At 38.9% G+C, this 24,565-nt stretch overlaps 2 protein-coding genes across 2 annotated transcripts; one reads left to right on the top strand and one right to left on the bottom strand.

Annotated features, from left to right (window-relative positions):
- Nucleotides 1–3,272: 3,272 nt before the first annotated feature.
- On the top strand, nucleotides 3,273–6,459 carry LOC107519204 (thyroid hormone responsive). Its single transcript, XM_016161629.2, has 2 exons — nucleotides 3,273–3,808; nucleotides 5,815–6,459. Exon 1 carries the CDS (start codon nucleotides 3,340–3,342, stop codon nucleotides 3,787–3,789), a length of 450 nt encoding a protein of 149 aa, XP_016017115.1. The 5' UTR covers nucleotides 3,273–3,339; the 3' UTR covers nucleotides 3,790–3,808; nucleotides 5,815–6,459.
- A 3,326-nt stretch (nucleotides 6,460–9,785) lies between these two features.
- Nucleotides 9,786–16,921, bottom strand: NDUFC2 (NADH:ubiquinone oxidoreductase subunit C2). Its single transcript, XM_016161628.2, has 3 exons — nucleotides 16,606–16,921; nucleotides 11,651–11,794; nucleotides 9,786–9,971 (listed from the first exon to the last, which is right to left on the bottom strand). The coding sequence occupies exons 1-3, from the start codon at nucleotides 16,772–16,774 to the stop codon at nucleotides 9,922–9,924; spliced, it is 363 nt and encodes a 120-aa protein (XP_016017114.1). The 5' UTR covers nucleotides 16,775–16,921; the 3' UTR covers nucleotides 9,786–9,921.
- Nucleotides 16,922–24,565: the final 7,644 nt, after the last annotated feature.

Below are 24,565 nucleotides of genomic sequence, written 5' to 3'. Positions count from 1 at the left end.
CAGGCCACTGGGTGAAAAAGGAAGGAGGCTCCGACTTGGGGGACACTTTTGACTTGCCCATCATGCCAGGGTCAGCTTGCCCAGACCTGTGCACAGACAGCACATCACGTTTTCCAGTTCTGGGTTGGTGGCCCTGGGACTGGGTTAAAAACACAAGCACTAAGGCAGGGTAATATCCTTAGGGACCTGCTCGTGGATCCAGAAGGAGTTATGCAACCAGGGCTGGAAAGGCCTTCCCTTCAGAGATCTCCAAACCCTTTACTTTACAGCTGTGGACACTGGTGCTCAGGGAGCCTGCTCACAGGTGGGCCAGGTGACAGCCCCTTAAGCCCAGGTTATAATGTCTAGCTTCGTGGTCTTTGGCCACACCCACTGCTCAGCCGTCCTGGATGTTCAAACACAAGGAATGCTCCATTTTCCTGAGAAGAACACATTTTAAGAATGTTTTTCCCAGTAAAGTTCAAAAACAAACAAAAAAAAATGTTTTAGGGCTGGAAATTAATTAGCCAAATGTTTACTTAAGTAAGCTGTTAAAATCAAATTCATTCACTTAATCTATTAATTTAGAAAACTTGCTCTTTCCACGCATGGCTTAGGAAACAATTTTATGCAATATTATTGGAGATAATATTGGGCTAATGTGTCTTCTAACAGTTTTGTTTGCAATAAAGTATTGGGACAGCACCCTGTAGAATGAAGACTGTTAGGATGAGAGCCTAGCATACCTTCCTTCCCCAAGAGTAATACTGGAAAGGAGTTTCAGCTTAGACTCAGGTCCACGAGGTGGTGTTGAGCCCCTGCAGCTGCATGCGGTTCTTGGGTGGCCATGTGGGGCTGTAGCCATGTGGGCTCCCTCACCTACCAAAGGCCTCACTTACTGCCTCCCGGGGCCCCTGTCAAGGTGACTGGACACTATGACCAAACATCCTAGAATGTATCAAGAAGTGAATCTAATGGTCACTATTCAGTCAGAGCATTTGCAGTGCTGGGCCCTAGGACAGGTGCAAAATGAACCAAAATGTGTGTAGCAAGTCCTAGGATGAAAAAATAAATGAAGAATTGGGAGAGCATAGCGTAAGAGAGGAGAAGTGCCATAAGTCAGTACATATTTACTCAGGTTTTGGACTATACTAGATATTTCATGAACATCATCTCTAACCCTCATAATAACTCATGGATAGGAGTTATTACTCATCCCAACTCCTCCTTGCCTTAGAACTGATAGTGTGTGTTCTTAGGCTAATTATTTACCTTCTTAGGCCTCAATTTCCTTCTCTGTAAATGGAGACCGTCTACCACATATAAATGTTGGGAGGATTGAGTTCTGTTCTAAGCACTTTGCTTAGAATAGCAAGCCCTCAATCAATGTTTCCTCTTACTGTTAGAACAGAGGAGAAAGCTGAGGCTCAGAGAAAGAGCAGTGACTAGCCCAGGGCCACACAGCCAGAGAGATGAAGAGCCAGCCCATGCTTTCTGTTCCACTCCACACAAAGGGTTAAAATGGAAGCTTTGCCGGTCACAGCAGGTACCTGAACTTGGCTGCCCTCTGTTCCAAAGAGACAAAGTCAACTGTCTAACACAGGTCACCTGCAGCTAGTACACAGTAGGCCCATGAAGGGGCACATGGTGAGAGGGACAATTGCTGCTTTCCTCTGAGGCCTGGAGAGCTGGGCTGAGCCTCCTCCTGTCATGTCTGAGACCTTGGGCCAGTACCTCTCCCTTTCTGAATCTCAGTTTCCTCATCTGAAAAGGGGGATTCTAATGTTTTTCTGCCTCATGTTGTGGGCACTGAGTGAGCTAGAGGCTGGGAAATGATTTTTCACACTGCCCTGTTATGCTAATAATATAAGTGTAGTTAAGGTCAGTGATTTTGGGGTGAGGTAAATATTGTAATTTAATGGGGAGGGGTGTTAAAGGGAGGTAGAATTCTGTTTAACATAAAGATGAACTTTCTCAGAGCACTGTCCATAGGACTAGGATGGAGTGGGCAAGTGGGTGACTGTCAATCCCGAGGGTATACCGGGTGCTCCAGTCCTGGGGTGGAGGTGAGGGTTGCTCAGGTGAAATAAGTTCCCCACCTCTCTCCTCCTTAGCTGGAAAGAAGGTACCTAGCAGATCCTTCCACCCCAGATGGTATTGTGAGCAGAACTCTGAAGGTCTTGTTCTCTACTTAACCCTGCCGCTAACTTGCTGGGCAACTTCAAGCCTCCTTCTGTACCTCATTTTCCTGGTTATCTCATAAAAATTATAACAAATTCAGTATTTAATTGTGATAATGTGACTATGAAAAGAATTATTGTCTTACTAGACATTGGCCAAAGGACTAGGTCAATGGGAAAGGAGAAGCATTGTAACTTGTGCAGTTACAGGTTAGAGTTGGGAGGGACCCCAGCATGAATCTATAATCTGCACAGATAATACATTTTGGGACTTGCTTTGTGGCTTACAAAGCATGTTCTTTAGCTTTGTTTCATTCGAGCCTCACAATAACACCTCAAATTTACAGATAAAGATATGGACTCAGTGTACTTGTATAACTTATGCAACCTCACATGTGGGTAGAGCACTGACTGGAGGTAGAATAAAGGTAGTCGTGGGCTGGAATCCCAGCTCCAATGGGACCTTGGCCAAGTTACTTTAGCTGTCTGCGCTTCAGCTTACTCATTGGTAAAACAGGAAGATTAAAACGTTCATTGTACGGTTGTGGTGAAGATTAAATGAGATGACTTGTGAAAGCTTAGTGCAGAAACTGATGCAAAGTAGGTACTGAATAGTGTTAGCTGGCAAACGACCAAAACACACAGCTAGGAAACTGCAGGACTGGACTTCTGGCTCCTACTTCAGTGCTCTTTGCCCTCCACTAAGCGAGGTCATTTCATGACTCTCCTCATTCATGTTTCAGCTGAGGCACCCAAGGTTGAAGAAGTGAGCTGTGCATTAGAGGCTACTCTAAGTAGGCAGCAAGAGGTATCTTGGTCTCAGGTGACCTGAAAGAGTTAATTACTGCCCTGGGGTCAAGTGTACTAGTTACCAAAGGGAAAACTTTCCTTGTTACTCTGGCTCTGCAAGCCAGTGGAGGAGGAGCTGGGTTCTTGCTGAGAGATCAGGGAGTGCTGAAATGACAGGCAGAAGGCTGACAGATCTGTCCCTGGACAGATGGATCACCTGATACAGACATGGGTGCCCAAGCCCTGTGATTGGCCTAAAACAGGGCTGTGTTGACCCACTGGCTGGACTTTGGCATCCTGTCAAACTGCCATTGCATCCAGACATAAAAATAACAGCCCAGAAATAGTGCTGGTGCAGTGTGCTGAATTCAGCGTGGGAGAGGAAGCAACCATGCAGGTGCTAACCAAGCGCTACCCCAAGAACTGCCTGCTGACTGTTATGGACCGGTACTCAGCTGCCGTGCATAACATGGAGCAGGTGGTTATGCTCCCCAGCCTTCTGCGGGATGTGCAGCTGAGTGTGCCTGGGCGACAGCCCCGGGCTGGGGCCCCTGATCTCTACACCTACTTCACCATGCTCAAGGCCATCTGTGTGGATGTAGACCATGGGCTGCTGCCCCGGGAGGAGTGGCAGGTCAAGATGGCAGGCAGTGAAGCCAATGAGGCTGAAAATGAAGCTGCAGAGACAGAGGAGCCTGAGGATGAGGTCTTGGGGCAGCTGGACCTGGAAGCCCAGTTCCACCTGCACTTCTCCAGCCTTCATCACATCCTCACCCACCTTACCTTGAAAGCCGAGGAGGTCACAAGGACATACCAGGAGATAACGCGACAGGCCATGTAGGCCTCAAACTCTAGGAAAGGTAATGGTAGGCATGCTAGTGGGTACCAGAGTCCACTGAGGACATTCTGGGGGAGGAGAGGGAATAGTGGTGCAACTGGGTCTCAGATAGAGCCACCCTCACTTCAGGGTATTGGGGCCACCACCTGTGAGGGCCCAAGGCCAGGCCTGCCTTACTCTCCTGACCCAAAATTGGTGAGTAATGACCATGAACTATTATGGAGACAGAAGCAAAAGTGTGTACCTTATGTACACATATATGTGTTTATGCATGTGTGCATTTGTTAGTAAGCATGGCTATTTACCCAGATAAATTGTCAATTCTATGTGTGTGGCAGTGTTTCCTCACATTTTTCACGTCAAAACATGAACAATTATATTATATGGCAAATGCAGGTACTTAGGTGAGGTTGCTCACAGTATTTCTGCAACTGGCAGGGTTACTCAGGCCATCCCAGGTTGCAGCCAGCCAAATGGAAAGCTTAAGGACGGCTCTCTTGATATCCTAATCCATTCCAGGCACACCAGTGGGAGACATGCCCAATGAGAAGCCCTCTTGTGAGGAAATATACAAGTGCTGGAGTCTGAGCCTATACATCTATGCACAGAAGGGCTGGGGTTGGGAGGTATGGATGGGCAGCGAGTTATACAAACAAGTGGTGGCACCAGGTAGGTGATGGAAAGAGGACCTGGTACAGTCATGGGTGGTCACTCCTGGGTAAAGAATAGGAGAAATTTGGCTATAGCACCTGCCAGTTTTGATCCCGTGCCACCTGCCAGCCCTGTTCCCAGAAATTTTTTCATCAGTGATAAACCATACTCACGTCTATGGGACTCTCAAAATCACCAGTGTAGGTACGTGGGGCAGGACTTTTATCCCCATTTTACTAGTAAGAAAATTAAAGCCAGAGATGAAGTGATTCACTGAAAGTCACATAATAAGGGGACAAAAGCGAGACTTGCCCCAAATTTGATCTAGGCTTTCTTTCCATTACACCCGATCTTGGCCATATGTGTTATCTTCGTACTCTGCCTGAAGGCCACTCTGTATGATGGAGAATAAACAGGGACCTGAACACACATCCTATGGAGAGTTATGCTCAGGTATTTCCTCAGCCATTTTCCCTTCCCTTACCTCAAACCTAGACTCAAATTGTCAACTTTAACCCTGCTTCTCTCTCTTCTCAAGGCATCCTAGACTGCCTTTCAGAGGTTCTTAAATATAAACAGGCTGGGTCATCAGGCTGCGGTCAAGTTCTGGTTCTACTACTAATGAGCTGTGTGGCCTTGGTCTAGCCTCCTAACTTCTCTGGGTTTCAGTTTACTGAATAATAACAGTAGAGATAAAAATAACAACTGCTAATTAAATACTTTTATAGTTTAAAACCACTTAAATATCAATTATCTAACAGAATTATCATCCCCTTTCATGGATGAAAAAAATGGAGGCCTGAGAAGTAAAATGAGTCCAAAGGTACTCAGGAAATGGCAGAGCCAAGTAAAGGAACCCTGGCCTAACCTGCATCTAATTCCCTTTCTCTACACTGGTGAATTCATTAGCGCCTCAGAATCCTGCAGCCTGGACTGGAGGGGGAAATTGGGGATGACAGTGTGGATAGAACACCCACTCCTTGACCAGTCAAACTGCTCTGAAGACAAGAGCAGCGATCCTACACCACAATGCTTCCTTCAACCCACCCTAACCTGATTTTTGTGGAGGCTGTATGTCATGGCAGAAGTTAAAAAACCTGTGCTCATATCCTGGCTCTGCCACGGGCACTTGGAAAACTTATTCACCTTACTGCATCACAGTTTCTCTGTTAGTAAAATGTAGAGGCGTAACTGGAAGAGTTATTGCAGCTCTGAGAACCCGATTTTTCTGAAAGTGATGTGACACTGCCAGCATTCTCTTACAGCAACACCAATGAGCCTTTTCATTATTTTTCCTACATCAATAGACATGTGACAGTACCTCAGTGGTGTGGATTTATACTGATTTTTTATTTTAAACATTTTTGTACTCCACAGATCCCTTTACATGATAGAAGGTTGACTCTGTGATGAGAACATGGAGCAGTTTGCTAGTCCTGATGAGACCAGAAAGACCTGGATCAGCAGCTGAAAGTGAGGCGACTCAGTTCTCCGGGATGCTTCTCTACCTCCTTCTGAGCACTAACTTATGAACTCATCACTGGGTCACCGTTAGGATGCTTGTTGCTATTCACAACTCCCCCTCACTCCTCTTTGACCAGCTTGGGGTGGTGGTCAGTGGTTCATGAGGGCCAGTGTGGTACGATAGAAAAAGCATAGCATCTGACCAACCAAAGTTCACCTCCCCTCCCTTGGCAGTCATTCATTGTGATCTTGGACAAGTTTAACCCATTGGAATCTAAATTTCCTCAACTGAAAATGGGGATAGTATTACCTACCTCACAAGGTTCTAGAAATTAAACAAGAAAAATTAAAAGCCCCTGGTATCTAAGTGCTATTATTATAAGCTAATTTTGTCTCTTACTCTCACTTTGTATTTGCTCTAGCCCTTGCTTTTAACCCTGCAGAACTACGGGGTAGCACTATATCTTGGGATGAGTGGTTCCCACTCTTGTACCTATTGAGCACAGGTGAACTATAAACCTATTTAGTGCAGTAGCAATAAAAAAATAAAACATTGTATTTGTACATCTTTTTTTCCCCAGCTTTATTGAAATATAATGGACAGTTAGTTGCTCATATTTACATTGTACAATTCGATGACTTTTTTTTCAATTATAGTTGGTGATACAATAATATATTAATTTTAGTTGTACAGATAAGTGATTAGAGCTCATGATCACCTCACTAAACCTAGTACCCCTCTTCCCCCTTACATATTTATTACGACATTGCTGTTTTCCTTATGCTATACTTTATATCTCCATGACTATTTTGTAACTATCCATTTGTATTTCTTAATCCCTTTTACCCTTTTTCACCAACCTCCCCAAACCCCTCCTGTCTAGTAGCCCTGAAAATATTCTCCGTATCTATGAGTTTATTTCCATTTTTGTTGTTATTAATGTTTATTTTGTTCTTTAGATTTCATATATACACGAAATCATGTGGTATTTGTCTTTCTCTATCTGAGTTACTTCATTTAACGCAATAACCCCTAGGTCCATCAAGGCAGTATCTTTTTCCATCCCCTTATTTTAGTCTATGTGTGTCTTTTAATCTGAAGTGAGTCGCTTATAGGCAGCGTATATAGTGGTCTTGTTTCCTTATCCATTTAGCCACCCTATCCTTTGGTTGGAGCGCTTAATTCTTTTCCATTTGAGGTTGTCATAGATATGTAGTTATTACCATTTTTTTATTTGTGATTTTGATACATGGTTTTTCTTCTTAAAGAAATCCCTCTAACATTTTCTGTAATAGTGGCTTGGTATTGATAAATTTCTTTAGCTTATTTTTGTCTGGGAAGGTCTTTATCTGTCCTTCAAATCTAAACGATAACTTTGCTAGATAAAATATTCTTGATTGTAAAAGCTGGGTTTTCATCACTTGGAATATTTTGTGTCAAGCCCTTCTGTCCTCCAAAGTTTCTTTTGAGAAATCAGGTGCCAGTCTTATGGGTGCTCCCTTATAGGTAACTACTTTTCTCTTGCTGCTTTTAAGATTTTCTTTTTGTATTTAACCTTTGGGATTTTAATTATGATGTGTCTTGCTTTGGGCCTTTTTGGGTTCCTCTTCCTTGGGACTCTCTGAGCTTCCTGGGGTTGTATGTCTATTTCCTTCACCAGGTGAGGGAAGTTTTCCATCATTATGTCTTCAAATAGCTTTTCCACTTCTTGTTCTCCCTCTCCTTCTTCAGGTATTCCTATCACATGGATGTTTTTACACTTAATTTTGTCCGTTAAAGACTCCTTAAATTATTATAATATTCTTTGCTTTTTTCTTGCCATTCTGATGTGGTGAACTTGGCTTCCCCATCCTCTATATTTGGTGGTTCGATCCTCTTCATCCATTCTTAATTCTCTCTAATACAGACTTCATCTCAGATAATGTATTCTTTATTTCTGACTAGTTCCCTTTTATAATTTCCATTTCCATTTTTATGATTTTTTTATCTCTTTGTTAAAAGTTTTCACTAAGTTCATCTATTCTTCCCCTAAGTTCATTGAGGAGTGTTTTGAACTCTGCATCTTTTAGACTGCTTGACTCCATTATTCCTGGATCTTTATTCTGTTTCTCATATGGTTTCTGCTTGTCTTCCCATTCTGGCTGCCTTTCTGTGTCTGTTTCTATGTACTAAACAATGTTCCTAAGTCTTCTGGATGCTTTATTAGCATCCTGAAGAGTTCAGTAGCAGGCCAATTTTAGCCCCAGTCTGTGTCCCTCCGGGGCCACCTGTTGATTCAGCAAGCAATCCACAGATGCTGTGCTTATAGTTGCCTCAAGAAACTACGCCAGAAACCAAGGTCAACTGCCACCATTGTGAGTCTTGGCACTGCTCAGCAAGTTGCATAAGACTTGCCAAGGACACAACTGGCTGTGGCTTGGTGGGGATGCAAGTTGAAGGAAGCAGAGTTTCAGGGAATCTCTGTGCAGAGCAACTTCTGTTATCCAATTTGATGACGTCTCAGCTATGATAGCGCTGTGTCACACATTGGGAGTGGGGAGGGCTCAACCGAGGAACAATGGATACCACCAGCCCTTCTGCTTGGGAGAAAAACTTCACCTCCAGCCCTCACTCTGACAACTCAGTGTCCCCCTCTAAGTCCCTGGTGCCCATCAAGCAGCTGACCGAGCACCGGTGTTCAGAGTGAACGAGTCCCTCACTATGAATATCTGGTTTCGGACATGGCCCCTTTAAGAAGCATTTGCAGCTGCAGCTACCACAGCCTCCATCCCACTCAGCTGCTTGGGAACAAGCAGGCAGGCATCCTTGCCCCATCCTAATGCTTCCCTTTGCAGGATGATTTCTTACTTCTCTCCCCAGTTGTGGGGCTTGTTCATCTAGACCGCAGGAGACTCTGCTTGCTGTTTGCTGTGTTTCCGTCACAACTTTGATGTCCTCGTAAGAGCAGATGAACAAACCCTCTGTTATCTACGCTATTTTTCTATTTGTACATATCTTGATTAATTTCTCAAAACCTGAGAAGTACGTTCTCAGACATGATTTCATATTTTACAAGCAGAACTTGAGAGATGAAACTCATTCGATTTTGCCCAGAAACCATCTACTTACTGCCAGTCATACTGCTTCCTAATTTGAAATTATGTATAAAGAGAAACAATTTTATTGATCTCCAAAAACTAATCTGATAAATCGGAATTTGGAAACAAAAATTTTCTGGACAAGCATTTGGATTTGATAAGCCATAGAGAGCAACCTCATTCCAGTTCAGTAGGGTGTCTTTTACTACTAATTGCACTGAGCTCCACTGTCGAGTGTTGGCACTAAGCCCACCTTCTCCAGGATGATCCATCTAAAAGCAAAGACCCCATTTGCAGTATCAGTCTTCTGTCCTCCTGGTCGAGTCTCCTACTTCTAAACCACATGCTATATTATTGCAGAGCAAGCTCAGAAATACAAACCTGACCATGTTATTCCCATTTAAAACCCTTTAGTGACTTCCCATTGCCTATAGGATCATGTCAAAATTATTCTACATGACTCACAAAACTCTCCATAATCTGGCTTGCTTTGTTTTGCTTTGCACTAGAACTGAAGCAGGCAATCCTTCTCTGTAAATGGCCATATATTAGAAATTTTAGGCCTTCACAACTATACAACTCTGCTGTTATAGCATGGAAGCAGCCATAAACAACATGTAAACAAATGAACCTTGTGTTCCAATAGAATTGTACTGACAGTGGTCTAGATCTGGCTTACAGGCTATAGTGTGTCAACTCCAAACTAGAACTAAACTCCATTTTAAATTCTGTCAGATGTCTTCTTAAAATTGAATGAATGGAAACTGAGCACTCTCTGATGAATGATTTTTCTTACAACAAAGGAGTCAGAATGTTCATGGTGACCATTTTAATCTCAAGGTGTTAACACACAGATTAACGTAAACTTTAGATATCATGAAAACATGTTCCACAAAATTCAGAAATAACTATCAATGAAAAGGAGCAAGCATTTTGGAGATTTCAACGTATTGGATGGAATTCTTCAAGAATTTCACCGTAAGTTTTCTTATCTAGAAAAGAAAAGATCACAAGGGTTTATTTTTAAATTGTTTTAAAAATTATACTTCCTAAAGAAAAATGAACACTGAATATTCTTCCAGATAGAAACTCTTAAGAACTTTCATTTTCTTGTCCTCAACCATGGTTTGGTGATCATTTGCTTCACTGAATGAAGAATAACTTTGGAAAAATCTGTGGTGACATCCATATGGCGAAATGCTGCCAGGGGGATCCTGACTGAAGGGGTAAACGAAGAAATGAAAAGGGAGGGACATAGGTCAGCTAGGAGGGGCCTGGAGCTGAGGTGGTCAAGCTCTCCATGTCCATATCATCAGTGTGTGAGGATCTTTGCACAACTGCCAGTAATCTGCTGCTCAGAGACAGAATGAGCCTGCGAGGCTATACACTGAGGGAGCTAGTGGAAATAACAAGGCAAAGAGCCAGAGGTCTGGGACTGAGGACTGATCTGCCACTGGGTTTCATTCTCAGGAATCATATTCCCAAGATTCCTTCCAGCTCTAATATCGAGCAGTTCTGAGTATTCCCCACCCCTGATATAATCACTATTCATGGCTTTGAACTAGTCTTTGAGCAATTCTTTGGCAAAAATATCCCTGTACTTTTTCAATCCACCATACACATTACATATGTGACTGAAAGCTATGGGAATATTAAACAGAGTAACACAATTTTAGAGCAAAATAGAACCTTAGAGATCATCATTTGGTCCAATGAAATTTAAATGTTTAATACTATGCATTTACATAAATAGAAAAATATATTTAAAATTTATATTTACAAGTTCAAATTTTTTCTTCATTATTCACGTATGTGCCCATCTGTACTGTGTGTGGGTAAAACAACAACAAAAAAAGAGTCATAATTATATTCACAGTTGAACAGAGAAATGTAGAGTGTTCTGAGAAAATTCTTGTCTGTAGCTGGCTGAAAGCCTCATTGAGATTAAGAATCTTGGGCAGGAATTTGCTAGATGGACAAGGTGGAAACAGGGCTAGAGGAGGATTAAGAAGATGGTACAGTATGTGCAAAGTGGTATAGGGAAGATTTCATGAGGCGAGATGAGTTATGAAGGGGAGGAGGCAGGGTTTTGTGCGGTTCAGGTCATTATTTATTAAGTGGTTGTTATGTGTAGGCCCTGCGCTAGGAAAACAAAGATGAAGCTAAGTCCAATGAGGGACCTGTGTGTATGTATTGTGGTAGATAAAGGAATGAGCAAAGTGTTTCTACCAGGCAATGAGCCTGAGATATAAACTTCAGTAAGACCAAGAGAGATGTGAGCTGGAGGCAAGTGCAACAGTCCAAGCAAAAGGTTATCAGAACCTGAACCAGGATAGTAGCATTGGGAGAAAGGAGAGTATAGAGTTGAGAAATCGGAAGTAAAATGTAAGACATAATGACTAATGGAAAGTGAAAGAGAAAAGACTTGAAAATGATTCCCAGACTTCTGGCTGGAGTACCTAGATGGACAGTAGTGTCATTCACTGATGTAGGACACAAAGGTAATTAGCCAGAAACTGGATGTACTAATTCAAAAGAATTTTGGCCTATAGATAAATATGTAGGAGTCAACGGAATAGAGGAGGTACCTGAAGATACAGGCATGGAAAAGATAAACCAGGGAAAATTACGCAGAACAAGAAAGAGGTTTTCTACAATTAACTTGAAATACCTTTTTCAGGAAAATCCTCCGGGTGTAATTTTATATATGCAAACATATCATGGTCCCTCACAGCATATACATAGTCTTGACGTTTTAAAAGATAGTATCCAATAAAAACAAAAGAAGTAACATATAGAAGTTGGCGATGTAAACCTGAAATTCAAAGGACAAATTCCAAAGAAAGCAAAAATCAGTCAATGTGTATTAAAGATTATATTCTTATATTTCAGATATATAAATTATTATTATTTCTTCCAAAACTTTTTTTTTTAAAGGGCTTTTCTATAGGACGATTCTGAACAAACAGCCTTGACCTTGAGATCTCTTCTTAAAGAAATCATAACTATCAATAGAATCCAAGGTTTTAGACATTTCTTCATAGAAAAAGGTAGATAAGTACCAAATCCTGAATGTTAGACTGAGAACAGAAAAATGTCTTTTTTTCTTTTTCAATAAGTTAACGTTAGACCTAACCTAACTTGTATTCTAGCCCCTGTTCAGGATGTGATGAGCAGATGGTCTAAAAAGAATTTGGTTTTTCTCCATATATTAATTTATATTTGCATATTTAGTGGTTATTAAAAAAGCAAGCTACACTACAAATATATCTTAATTCTCTTTCATCCCTTCTAAATTTTATCCATTTGCATGTATTACCTATTCAAAAACTGCATTTAAAAATTACCCTATTAAAAAAATCATCCTACTATCATGAGACTGGAGAGGATCAAATCATATGATCTAGAGAAAACCAAGATTTAAAGTCTGAAAGGAGATCCAGAGGTATGAACTTTATATATGGAGACATTTTTTGCAAAAGGCTAACTGCAAAAAAAAAAAAAGGCTAACTGCAGGTCTGATGTTCTAGCTAAGCCCCACGATTCTACCCCTAGCTCTCCATTTCTTATCCCACACATACCCCTTTGGAGAACTAATTTATTTCTGTGGTTTTATCTACTACCCATGTGCTCATGATCCATAAGTATATACAACTCAGACACTCATCTTGAATAACAGATACATCACATGTTTGACAGATATGTTCATTTTAAATACTCCCAAATGAACTCATTTCCTTCCTATTCATACCTCTTTCTCCTAAGTCTGAGAATAAGACCATTTACCCCGGAATCCAAGTCTTGGATAATAAATATAGCAATCATCCCTTTTATTCTACCCTCTTCCCCCACATCCAGTCACTAAGTACTGTTGATTCTACTTTGTAAATATTTCTTCTACTCACTTCAAGGAACTTATCTCTCATTTGCTCTAAATGGTTTCCACACTCATCCCACCTTTTATCCTGTCACTAGTAAGTTTGTAAGTTTGTATTTACTAAAATACAAACTTAGCTTGTTGGTCCCTTCTCCTTCAATTACACTCAAAAGGAGTCCTAACTCCTGCAGTCCTTCACGAGTTGACTCTCCATCTTCATCTTCTGACACTCCTTCATATGCACATTGTGCTCCAGCAATACTGAACTACTTTTAATTCCTCACACAAATGAGGCTTCTTAATGCTTCTACATATCATGCACTGGTTATTTCTCTGCCTGATGACTTCCTGATCCTTCAAGACTCAACTCAGACATCATTTCTGCTAAGAATTCTCCCCAGAACTTTCCTGGAGTTAAAAGGGTGAACTTATCTCTATTAATATGTAAATTGCTGTAGTAATTATTTCTTTCTCTACTACCAGGCAAAACCAATGTTTGATTCACCTTTCTATACCAGCATATAGGCAGCACTTAATAAACATTTCATAAGTGGATGAATGACCTTGAGCAAGTTAATTTACTATCTATAAAACAAAGAAAATACCTATCCTATTTTTCTTAAAGCAGTAGTACATAACCCCCCCGCCCCCAAAAAAAATGCGTGTGAAAGTATTTTGGAAAAATGTGTAAAACAACAAAAATGTAAAATATTATTATGATCTGGGACTGGACAGGACATGGACTCTTTTGTGTTGTCCCTTACCCTAAACAGCCACTGTTACCCTTAATTGGTTACCTGCAACACAGCAAACCAAAATGTGCTGGATTGTCCTGTGTGCCACTGGACTACAAAGACCCAGACTTCTATGCCTTTACCCTTAGCCCTCACAGAAAGACTCCATAAATGATGTCAGAGTCCCAGCCCTACAAGGCATGGTTTGGCCTCCTCTCAAGTCTCCATTTCTCTAAACTCCTCTCTCTTTTAGTGGTAGTCTTTTTCTTACCATATACATAACCCCTCGATAAGCATTTTTACCTTCTGTCTTTTACTAAGTGAACCTAAACTTGGAAGCCATAGTGTTCTTTGCAGAATGCCATAAATTACTGATAAATTAAATTAGAAATCAGTAAATATTTAATTTTGTGGACTACATTTAGATACTAACTGTAAATTAAGGGCAAGTAAGGGTAACCAGCAACAAGGGTTTAAAAACAAGTGATAGGAAAAAAAGCTTAAGGAAAAATTCTATTTGATATTTTTCCACTAACTTGAAAAAGATCTGCATAATTTGATTGATAGAATATTCCAATATTATTTACAGAATACCAGGTACTCTAAGGGCCATAGTTTGAAAATCCACCACATGGCTCTCCTTTCCCACTCTCCCGACTCTGTCACACCTATCATTCTACGTGCTTAACTTGTACTACGATTTGTCTTTTTAATATGCTCATCTGGTTTGTAAATCTTTGGAGGGTTAAGACAACCAGGAATCACCACTATATGCCACACACTGAGCTAGACAAACACAATATTCATTCAATAAATGCTGCTAAGGATACTAATTCAATAAAATCCTCAAGACCTAAATTTTCCAAAGCAACTTAGGGAAACCTAGGGAATTAAGGAACGGAACCCTAGTCCTGGGCTAAGTGCTTTATATACCTCATACCTCATCTAGTTCTCACAGCTGCTCAGAGGGAGATAATCTCCCTATTTTACAGATAAGGAGACTAAAGATCACAGAAATGTTAACTTCCCTAGAATCAAAAAGCTAGTAGGATGGACGTGGTGTGAAATCCAAAAGCATGTGCTCTTAACCACTATGTTCTTCTGACTCCCAGAAACAGCTCAAAAAAGTATTTGACATTGAGACGATATTAGTGATATATACTGCACATTTCAGCCATTTACTTCCTCCAGAACAGTCTCCTTCAGATCTGTACCTCCTTAGTGCTCCCCAAGTGTTATCTGCTCATCAACTTCCAACAAAACACGTATTTGTCACACCTAGACCTATAATGGACTATTTCTCTGTCTTCCTGACCTGACTAGGAGCTCCTCACGGTCAGGGATAGTATTCTCACCCCACACATACTGTATGTAACACTGCCTGGCACAGAGAAAGAGCTCTATAAATGTGGAAGAAATATAAGGTAAACTGTTTGCATAAGAAAAGAAAGGGACCTTTTCCAGCACCTTCTGTGTGCTACGCACTTTACCTATAAAATCTTGTCTCACAACAAATATGCAAAGATGAATTATTCTCATTTTATAGATGAGGAAACTTTGGCTCTGAACTGTCTGATCACGTAACTAGCCAAAGGTGACACAGCTAGGAAGCAGTAGAGCAAGGACATTTGGTTGCAAAGTGGAGCCATTTTCTTTTACACCAAGAGACAGGCTCGAGCAAATGTGGAGTAGTAATGAAAAGGGAGAAAACTCTCTCCCTAAAGGCAGAAATAGTCAAAGTCACTCATTTTTGTGAAGTAGGATCATGTCCAAAGGAGATGGGATTTCAGTACTATTTGATCACTGGAAATACTGAGGTTTGGTGGGCTGGTAGCTGACCTCCAGGCATGATGTGTAGCTGGAAGGCAAATGAGGCACAAGTGAGGTGATTCCTGGTTGCCTGAACCATTCTATTAGCTTTTCTTCCTAACCGAGTTCCTTGGCTCTAATCAGTGGTTCACACTGTTGACAAAGCTGACCTTTTAAAACACAGGTCTGATCATTTTATCTGTCTCCCCCTACCCTCACTGCAATCTGAAGCTAAAATGTTCCTGTCTGCCTAGAGAATAAATTGCACTGATCTACCTAATTAATATCCTTTGTATCCTTATTGCCCTACCCTGCATATTCACTCAATAATTAAACTAGAGGCCCTTGCCTTCATTCATTCTCACTAGTCCCATGGATCGGGAAGAAGGCTCTCTTCTAGTATCTGCCTGATAAATCAAAGCTAAGTTTAAATACATCTTCTAGAGCTTCCCTCCCCTTTTCCCTTTGTAGATCCACTGCCCTTAGCACAGCTTCTGTGTCAACTAACAGAATGCCATTGACTTATTACTAGAAAATACAGCCCAGTGGTTTGGAGCGTCCTACTCAAAAGTGAGGTACCCAGAGCAGCAGCATCAGAACCATTTGGTATCGTGTTGACATTAAGCCACCCCCTACCTAAAGAATCAGAATGCGCATTTTTAACAAGAGCCAGGTTATTAGCAGTATGTACATTAAATTTGAGAAGCACTGGTTTGAATAGAGCTTGGGGTCTAAAAACAGGTTCTGCTACTTATTAGCCATATGACCTTGGGCAAACTGCTTTAACCTCTCTAAGGCTGTTTCCTCATTGCGGGTAACACCTTCTCATAAGGTATTTTGAGGATCAAATGCTACAATGTTCGTATTGTCAGTAGTGCATGATGGGGAATGAACACTCATTTTTGCACACACCACAGCACGAACTGAAAGGGGAGCTCGAAGTCCATCCTTGGGTCCTTCACAGACTCACTGTGGGGTCCTGGGTTTCACGGCACCTCAGTTTCCTGAAGAGCCAAATGACACTCTGGCTCTGTGGGATTCTGAAAAGCTCATGAGGCGCGGAGGCCCTAAAGAAGGTGAGACAGGGCCTGCTAGGCATTATAAAGGCCCGGAAAAGCGAGGCACTTCAGGCAGCCCATAGCGGAGCTGGCCTGCAGCCCTGCGACCCTTTTTCCTCCCAGCCGACCCCGCCCGCGCAGCCCTCACCCGCCAACATCACTGGCCTCCGCCGGATCGCGTTATCAAGCAGGCCGGAGCAGTAGCCCAAGAAGCCGATGTAGGCGAGCCTTGGGTCGGTCAGCTTGGGAGGGGGCAGGCTCCGGGCCTCATCCGGCAGGAACTGTAAGGGCACTCGGCCCGGCCGTCCTCTCATCATGGTGATACCGTTTCTACTTGAGGCTTGGCCTCAGACCGCCAGCTACAAACAAAACCACCACGACCACGGCGGGGACTAAAGTCATACGCTTTCTCCTCCGAGCACTGGGCTGAAGGGCATGGCGCAGGGCGGTACAGCGCCAAATGCTTCCCAGTGCTCCCTGCTGCACAAACCCTCACAAGAGGTTCCGGGCTACTAAATGGCCCATCCTGCTCGCTCGCCCGCCGGCGCTAATTCATCTGGTGGGGTATCGGGATGCTGGCACCACAGAGTCCAGGAGTGCAAGAAACGAGCCAAATTACAAGAAGTCTGGCAGATACTGCTTTTTTGTTTGCCTTCCTCCCATCACAAATTGTTTCTTCCTCTCCTGTCCCTGAATGTCCCTTCAGCAAGAATTTATCTTTGCATCCAACGCCCACAAGTGAGCTTTAACTTTAAGAAACGTAATTAATTGAAATCCCATAAAAGCTGTTTTCATTTTCTGGATTTCCAATCGTTCATTTGCACTGGCACACCCTCCAAAGCCTAAAATTAAGGTTCAGGCAGCGACAAAGAATTCAGAGAACCCCAGGACTGGGCCATTTAGTCAAACTTTTGAAATTCTGCGTGGGCTGAATTGTTTGTTTTTAATTACATCGAAAGATTGAAAACCACGAAAAATCTTCCACAGTATGATTATGTAAAATTTGAATACTAGATGAACTATTAGGCAAACACTTAAATAATTAAATGTTTACACATCCTTCTTTCCTACATTCTTGAGTTCAATCTTTTTTAAAAATAAACTTCAAAAGGTACAAAAAATACAAAGAACAATATAATACTCATATTCTGCCATTCAGAATTAACAACTGCTAGTCTTTTGTAATACTTTTTTTAACCTTTTCAAGAAGAAAATAAAACACTATAGAAAAAGCTGTAAGTCTCCTTTCCCTTCTTCCCCAGAGACAACCACTATCATGAATTTAGTGTGTATACTTTCAATTCACTTTTTATATTTTTACATATATTTGGTATTGTTATGTGTGCTTTTAAATTCTTTTTACCTAGTGTGATTCATTGTTCCTGTTTTTCTCACTTTTGTCTTTTCCATATGTTTTGGGGATCTATCCATGATGATACAGAAAAATTAGGTTCATTTCTTTTGATTATTGTATAATATTCCATCATATAAATCTCTTATTTTATTTATCTGTTATCCTTTTGATGGATATTTAGGTTGTTTTCAATTTCTTTTTCACTTACCTAAATCTATACTCTAGAATCTAGGGCTTAGAGAAACTTTTGCATATGTATACAAGGACCAAGAGATGTACAATAATATTCACAGGCATAATAGCCATTTGTAATACCACAAAACTGGAAACATCCTAAATGTCCATTAAGAACAAAATAGAAAATAAATAGTGTTTTTTTCATATAAAAGGATATCCATGCATCAGTATGATGAATCTCAACAAAGAGATTCATATTTGAAAGAGAATCAGGGATCAGAGAAAAAGAGATAAGTTACAGGCATCGGATATAGGATTCCATTTATATAAAGTTCAATTTAGGCAAAAATATATTGCTTAGAGATACACATATTAATGGTAAAACTATAAAGAAAAGCAAGAGAAGGATTAACCTAAATGTTCAGGATAGTTACCTCTGGGGAAGGAGGAGCACACAGAAGGCCTCTAAGGTAGTAATAATATTCTATTTCTAAGCTGTGTGGTAGGTACATGAATGTACAGTTTATTATTTTAAACTTTACATATGCATTTTACATATTTTGAATTTATTATATATTGAATGTAATAATAAATTTTTTGGCTAAATTAAAATTTTAACATTTTTTACTATGATAAAAAATAACATTAAGTTTACCGTCTTAACCATTTTTAAGTGTATAGTTCAATAGTGTTAAGTATATTCATTGTTGTGCAACATATCTCTAGAACATTTTCATCTTGCAAAACTAAAACTATATCCATTAAACACTAATTCCCTTTTCCTCCTCCCTCCAGCCCTTGGCAACCACCTTTCTAATTTGTTTCTATGATTTAACTATCTTAGATACTTTATATAAGTGGAATTATACAATATTTGTCCTTTTGTGACTGGTTTATTTTACTTAGCATAATGTCCTTGAAGGTCAACTATGTCACTGCATGTGACAGGATTTCCTTCCCTTTTAAGGCTGTATAGTATTCCCTTATAAAATGTCTATACTGAATTTTTTTTATCCATCTGCCAGTGTCCATTTGGGTTGCTTCTACCTAGTTATATACCCAGACATGGAATGGCTGGATCATAAGGTAATTCTATTTTTGATTATTTTTTGAGAGACCCTATACTGTTTTCCATAGTGGCTGCACCATTTTACACTCCCATTTTACATTCTTAAGGGTTCCAATTTCTCCGCATCTTTGCCAACATTTATTTTCTGTTTTTTAGATAGTGGCTATCCTAATGATTGTGAGGTACTATCTTACTGTGGTTTTGATTTGCATTTCTCTTATAATTAATGATGCTGAGCATGTTTTTATATACTTGTGGCCATCTATATATCTTCTTTGGAGAATTATCTAAGTCCTTTGCCCACTTTTAAATTGGGTTATTTGGTTCTTTTTGTTACTGAATTGTAGAAGTTCCTTATATATATAGTCCAGATATTAATCCTTATCAGATATATGATTTGCAAATGCAATTTCCAATTCCATAGGTTGCTTTTTCACATTGTTGTTTCCTTTGATGTGCAGAAGTTTTTAAGTTTCACGTAGTCCCATTTGCCTAGTTTTGCTTTTGTTGCCTGTGCTTTTGGTGTCATATCTCAGAATCTAATGTCCTGAAGTTGTTTCTCTATATTTTCTTCTAGGAGTTTTATAGTTTTATGTTGTATGTTTAGGTGTTTAATCCATTTCGATTTAATTTTTGTATATAGTGGAAGGTAAGGATCCAACTGCATTCTTATGCATGTGGATATCCAGTTTACTCAACATCATTTGCTGAAGAGACCATCCTTTCCCCAGTATGTAGTCTTGGCATTCTTGTTGAAGATCATTTGGCCATATACTCAAGGATTTATTACTGGGCTCTCTATTCTGTTCTATGTCTGTATATCTGTCTGTATGTCAGTACCATACCTTCTTGATTACTACCGTTTTGTATTGTTTTGAAACCAGGAAGTGTAAGATCTCTTTGTTCTTCTTTTCCAAGATTGTTTTGGCTATTCAGGATCAAGAATACATTTTAAAAAGAAAAATATTTCATTTTAATATGAATTTCCATGATGATTAAAGAGGTTCTGAAAATTCTTTCAATATTTATTAGTCATCTGGCTTTTCTCTTCAGCAAATTGCAGGGTTTTGTCCTTGGCCCATTTTTCTTTTGAATTGTCTTTCTCATATTTATTGATTAGTAGAAATTATATATTCAGATGCTAATCCTTTGTCATATATATGGCAGTATCTTTTCCAAGTCTGTTGTTTGTCTTTGAACATCATTTATGGAGGGTTTTTGTATGTGTGTGTGTGTGTGTGATATAAGTTTACATTATTTAGTCCAATGTATTAATCTTTTTCTTTATGGTCTATGTTTTTCATATTATTTAAGAAGCTTTTTTTATTCTGATAGCATAAAGACAAGATCCTGTATTTTCTTCCTAAGTTTTAGTTTTTCATGTTAAGTCTTTAATACATTTGGATTTTATCTTGAGTGTGAGGAATGTTACACATAAGAACTAACTCGATACCATTTATTAAATGATTCATACTTTCTCTACCAACATTTAATGCCTTCTCTAATATACATTATGTTCTCAAAAGTGACATGGTCTATTTCTTTTTTCTTAAATTAATTTTTTTCCAGATTTATTGCAATAAAATTGACATATATAATGTATGTTTAAGGTGTACAATGTGATGATTTGATACACACACACACACACACATACACACATATATATAGTGAAATTATTACCACAATAAGATTAGTTAATAGTCAAAGTCTGTTTCTAAACTCAATTTTGTTCCACAGATCTCTTTGCCAATATTATCCACATTACACAATTAACTATAGCTTTGCAATATTCTTTTATGTCTAGTAGGGTATATCACCCACATTTTTAAAAAATGCTAGGTCACAATAAATGTTAGCTATTATTATTGCTATTTGTCTACCTCTACCCCATGATTTTAAAATCACCTTGTCAAATTCCCTGAAAAATCTCATAGGAGTATTGGTTAGAATTGCATTGAATTTATTTATGAAATACACACATTTGTATATATTCTCCTTTAAAAATATGTAAATAAAATATGGGGAGAATTGATATATTTAAAAAACTGAGCCTTCTCATACATGAACATGGTATATATTTGTCCATTCTAATTTTCTTTTTATATCTATCTCTTGTTAAAGCATTATAATTTTTCCCATAAAATTAGTGCAAAATTTATTAGTCTGCCTCTAGATATTTATAGTTTCTGTTACTATTGTCAATGACATTTTATGTTTTATTACTTTTTCTAATTGGTTAATTAGAATTTTGCTTTTTTTATCTGGCAATCCTGGATAATAAAAGTATCTCTTAGTTCTAATAGTTTTTTACTCGATTTTGTTGGATTTCCCCACATCCTTGGCAACCCTTGCCTATTGCCATTGTCAAAATGTTATTTCATTGTTTTCCTTTCCTTGATTATTAGTGAAGTTCAATATCTTTTCACATTTATTGGCTTTTCCACTTTTCTCTTTTGTAAGTTAATTGACTATCTTTCATTCATTTTTCTTTTGGATCGTCTTTTTACTGGCTGATTTGTAGGAATTCCACAAATGTTCTGAACACTAATGAAATTTACTGTTCTTATGTACTAAGATTTATTCATTTTCCTTCCATTATGAATCATGCTTTTTGTGCCCTAACAAATCTTGTTCACCCATTACAATGTTTTTCTATTCTTAACTCCAGTTAAATTATCCTTATTGAGAACACCAAGGACCTGCATATTACCATATTCAAAGATAACAATTTTTTACTCAGCATCTCAGCAGGATTTGACACAGTTGTCCTTTCCATCCTTTTAATTAACACTCTCTTCCTTTTGCCTCCAGGATACCATAAACTCCTAATTTTTCTTTTGCTTCACTGATTTTACTTTAGCAATTTCCTTTGATGTTTCCTCTTTTTCTCTTCAGCCTGCAAATGGAAAATTTCCTTAAGACTTGTCCTGGGTCCTCTTTCCTTTACAACCTATTTTCTTTCCTTAGGTAATATGCCTAGTTTCTTGGCCTTAATTATCATGTACATGCTGATGACTCCAACATTTATTAACTTTAGCTGGAACTCTCTTCTGAGCTTGAATGATACATCTACTCACCTACTTGACATCTTCACCAAGAGATTTCAAAAATATCTCAAATTAAGTATATCTAAAAATAAAACTCTTCTTCACATTGAGAAAGTTGAAAAATATTTTCAACTATAAGGAATAATATAAGAAATATCCATATTTCTATTACTATAACATTGTGTTATATTTGCTTCAGGTCTTTATTTGCTGCTGTATATATGTAACATATATACATACACACAATATTCGTATTTATTCACCTTTAAAAATATGTAAATAAAATAGTATAGTGCTAAAACTCTTGACCTCAATTCTCCTTCCCAGTCTTTCTTCCCTAGAGGCAAACTCAATCCTAAATTTCTATGTATATTAGTGTCAATTTTAATACATTTACATTAATAGATAAATTCATAAACAGCATAAAACATGATTTTCACGGTGTGGTTTTACAACTTTACACATCCTCAAGTCTATGTTCAAGAATTTCTCTAGGGTCTGTATTTGGAATTAGAATTGCTGAGTTTCAGAATATACAGAATTTCAATTTTACTAGATAACATCAAATTCCTCTATAAAGAGACTGATCCAATTTCCATTTCCATCCACAAAATATATTAAAGTTGTGATATTTTCTATTGTTAGACTTTGGTTTTTGTCAATCCAATGGTGAAAAATGGGATCTCAATGTTATTTTAATTTGCATCTCTCTGTTATCCAGTGAAAATGAGTACCTCTTTCTATAGTTATTTACCATTTAGATTTCCTTCTGTTTGATTGCCTATTTATATATTTTGCTTATTTTCTTTAGACTTTTTTTCTTAATAATTAGTAGGAATTTCTTACAGGATTTATATTACTTTATAATATAAATCCTTTGTCTGTTATATATGTTACAAGATACTCTACTCCAATCTGTTTGTGTTTTAACTTTGTTTAGAAGATCTTCTATTACACAGAAGGTAAAGTTTTGATGTAGTTAAATTTATCAATCTAATCTTTTTCTTTATGGTTTGTTTTATTTCTTTAAAAAATTTTCCCAATGTAAGGTCCTAAACTTTCTTTTAAGAATTTTACAATTTCTAAAACAAAGGTCTACCACCTTTTCATCCTCCACTTGGTTCTGCATTTCCCGCCTCAGTAAATAGATGCAACCCCTGATATATAGGGGTTAACTACAATTCTCTGCTTACCCTCAAGCCCTATAATCCATTTCCAACTCCCTGTCAACTCCAATTTCAAATCCATCTCCTTCTCCATTACACTGCCACCACCCTTCCCACAAACTCCAAAATCTCACACGCAGTTAATTTTCCAGAGTAAGTGGAGTGGTTTTTTGAAAATATATACAAACATCCAAGTAAAAAGACATCTAATATAAAATATGGCAAAGAACATAAACAGTTTTCAGAAGAGAAAGTACAAATGGCCCTTAAACGTACAGAGATTCTAATCTCTCTAATAAGAAAAATGCAAATGAAAATTACTCTGAGAGATCATTGGTAAGGATCTAAAATACTGATGACACACTAAGTTGGCAAGTTTGTGGGGAAACAGGCATCATACATTGCCTGTGGAAAATGACTAATTTGACAATATCTACCATAATTATAAATGCACATAGCCTTGAACCTGGAAAATCTACTTCTAGAAATTTAATCCTGCAACATGTACAATCCTTGCACATGCGCAGAATGAAATACTGACATTCACGACAGTATTCATACTGGCAAACATACTGGAAAAAACAAATGTCCATTAGGAGGAAACTTGTTAAATAAATTATAGTCCATATGTACATGGATACTATAATGGCTAGACTTCAAAATGGCCCCCAATTATCTCTGCTTACTGGTATTTATGCCTAACGTAATCCTTTCCCCTTCAGTGTGGGTGGGACATGTGACTTCATTCTAATATACAGACTGAGGCAGAGGTGACAGGATGTGACTGATTACATTACATAAGATATTCAATCTGTCTTGCTAGCCAACTCTCCACTGCTGACTTTGGTGAAGCCAGCTGCTGCGTTGTTACTCCATGGGGAGGCCCACGTGGCAAGGAATTAGGGTGACCTCCATCCAACAGTCAGCAAGAAACTGAGGTCCTCAGTCCCATAACCCATAAAGAACCAACATCTGCCAACAATCATGAGTGCGAAAACAGATCTTTCCCTAGTCGAACCTTGAGATGAGAATACAGTTCCAGATAACACCTTGATTGCAGCCTGTGAGAAACCCTGAAGCCAAGGACCTAGAAATACCATGCCTGGACTCCTGACCTACAGAAATTCTGAGAAATAAATATATTGTTTTTAGTCACTTAGTTTATAACATAGCAATAAATAACTAATACAGATACTATGCAGCTGTTAAAAGAATGGCGTAATTTTATATGTACTGGGAACAGAATGAAATCCAAAATATACTGAGAAAAAAAGTAAGGTCACAACAGTGTGTAT

This window comes from Rousettus aegyptiacus, unplaced genomic scaffold, assembly GCF_014176215.1.
Source record: "Rousettus aegyptiacus isolate mRouAeg1 unplaced genomic scaffold, mRouAeg1.p scaffold_m13_p_5, whole genome shotgun sequence".
NCBI lineage: Eukaryota > Metazoa > Chordata > Mammalia > Chiroptera > Pteropodidae > Rousettus > Rousettus aegyptiacus.
This window is presented reverse-complemented; position numbering and strand designations above follow the sequence as displayed.

Bases quoted from the DNA above. Each gene is read 5' to 3' on its own strand.
- NDUFC2 (XM_016161628.2), bottom strand. From the start codon at position 16,774: ATGATGAGAGGACGGCCGGGCCGAGTGCCCTTACAGTTCCTGCCGGAT. The intron at 11,795-16,605 runs GTGAGGGCTGCG...TTTGAATTTCAG, and splicing joins GAGGCCAGTGATGTTGGCGG to GTTTACATCGCCAACTTCTA. The intron at 9,972-11,650 runs GTATTTCAAGTT...TTTCTTTTCTAG, and splicing joins GGAGGATTTTCCTGAAAAAG to ATAAGAAAACTTACGGTGAA.
- LOC107519204 (XM_016161629.2), top strand. From the start codon at position 3,340: ATGCAGGTGCTAACCAAGCGCTACCCCAAGAACTGCCTGCTGACTGTT.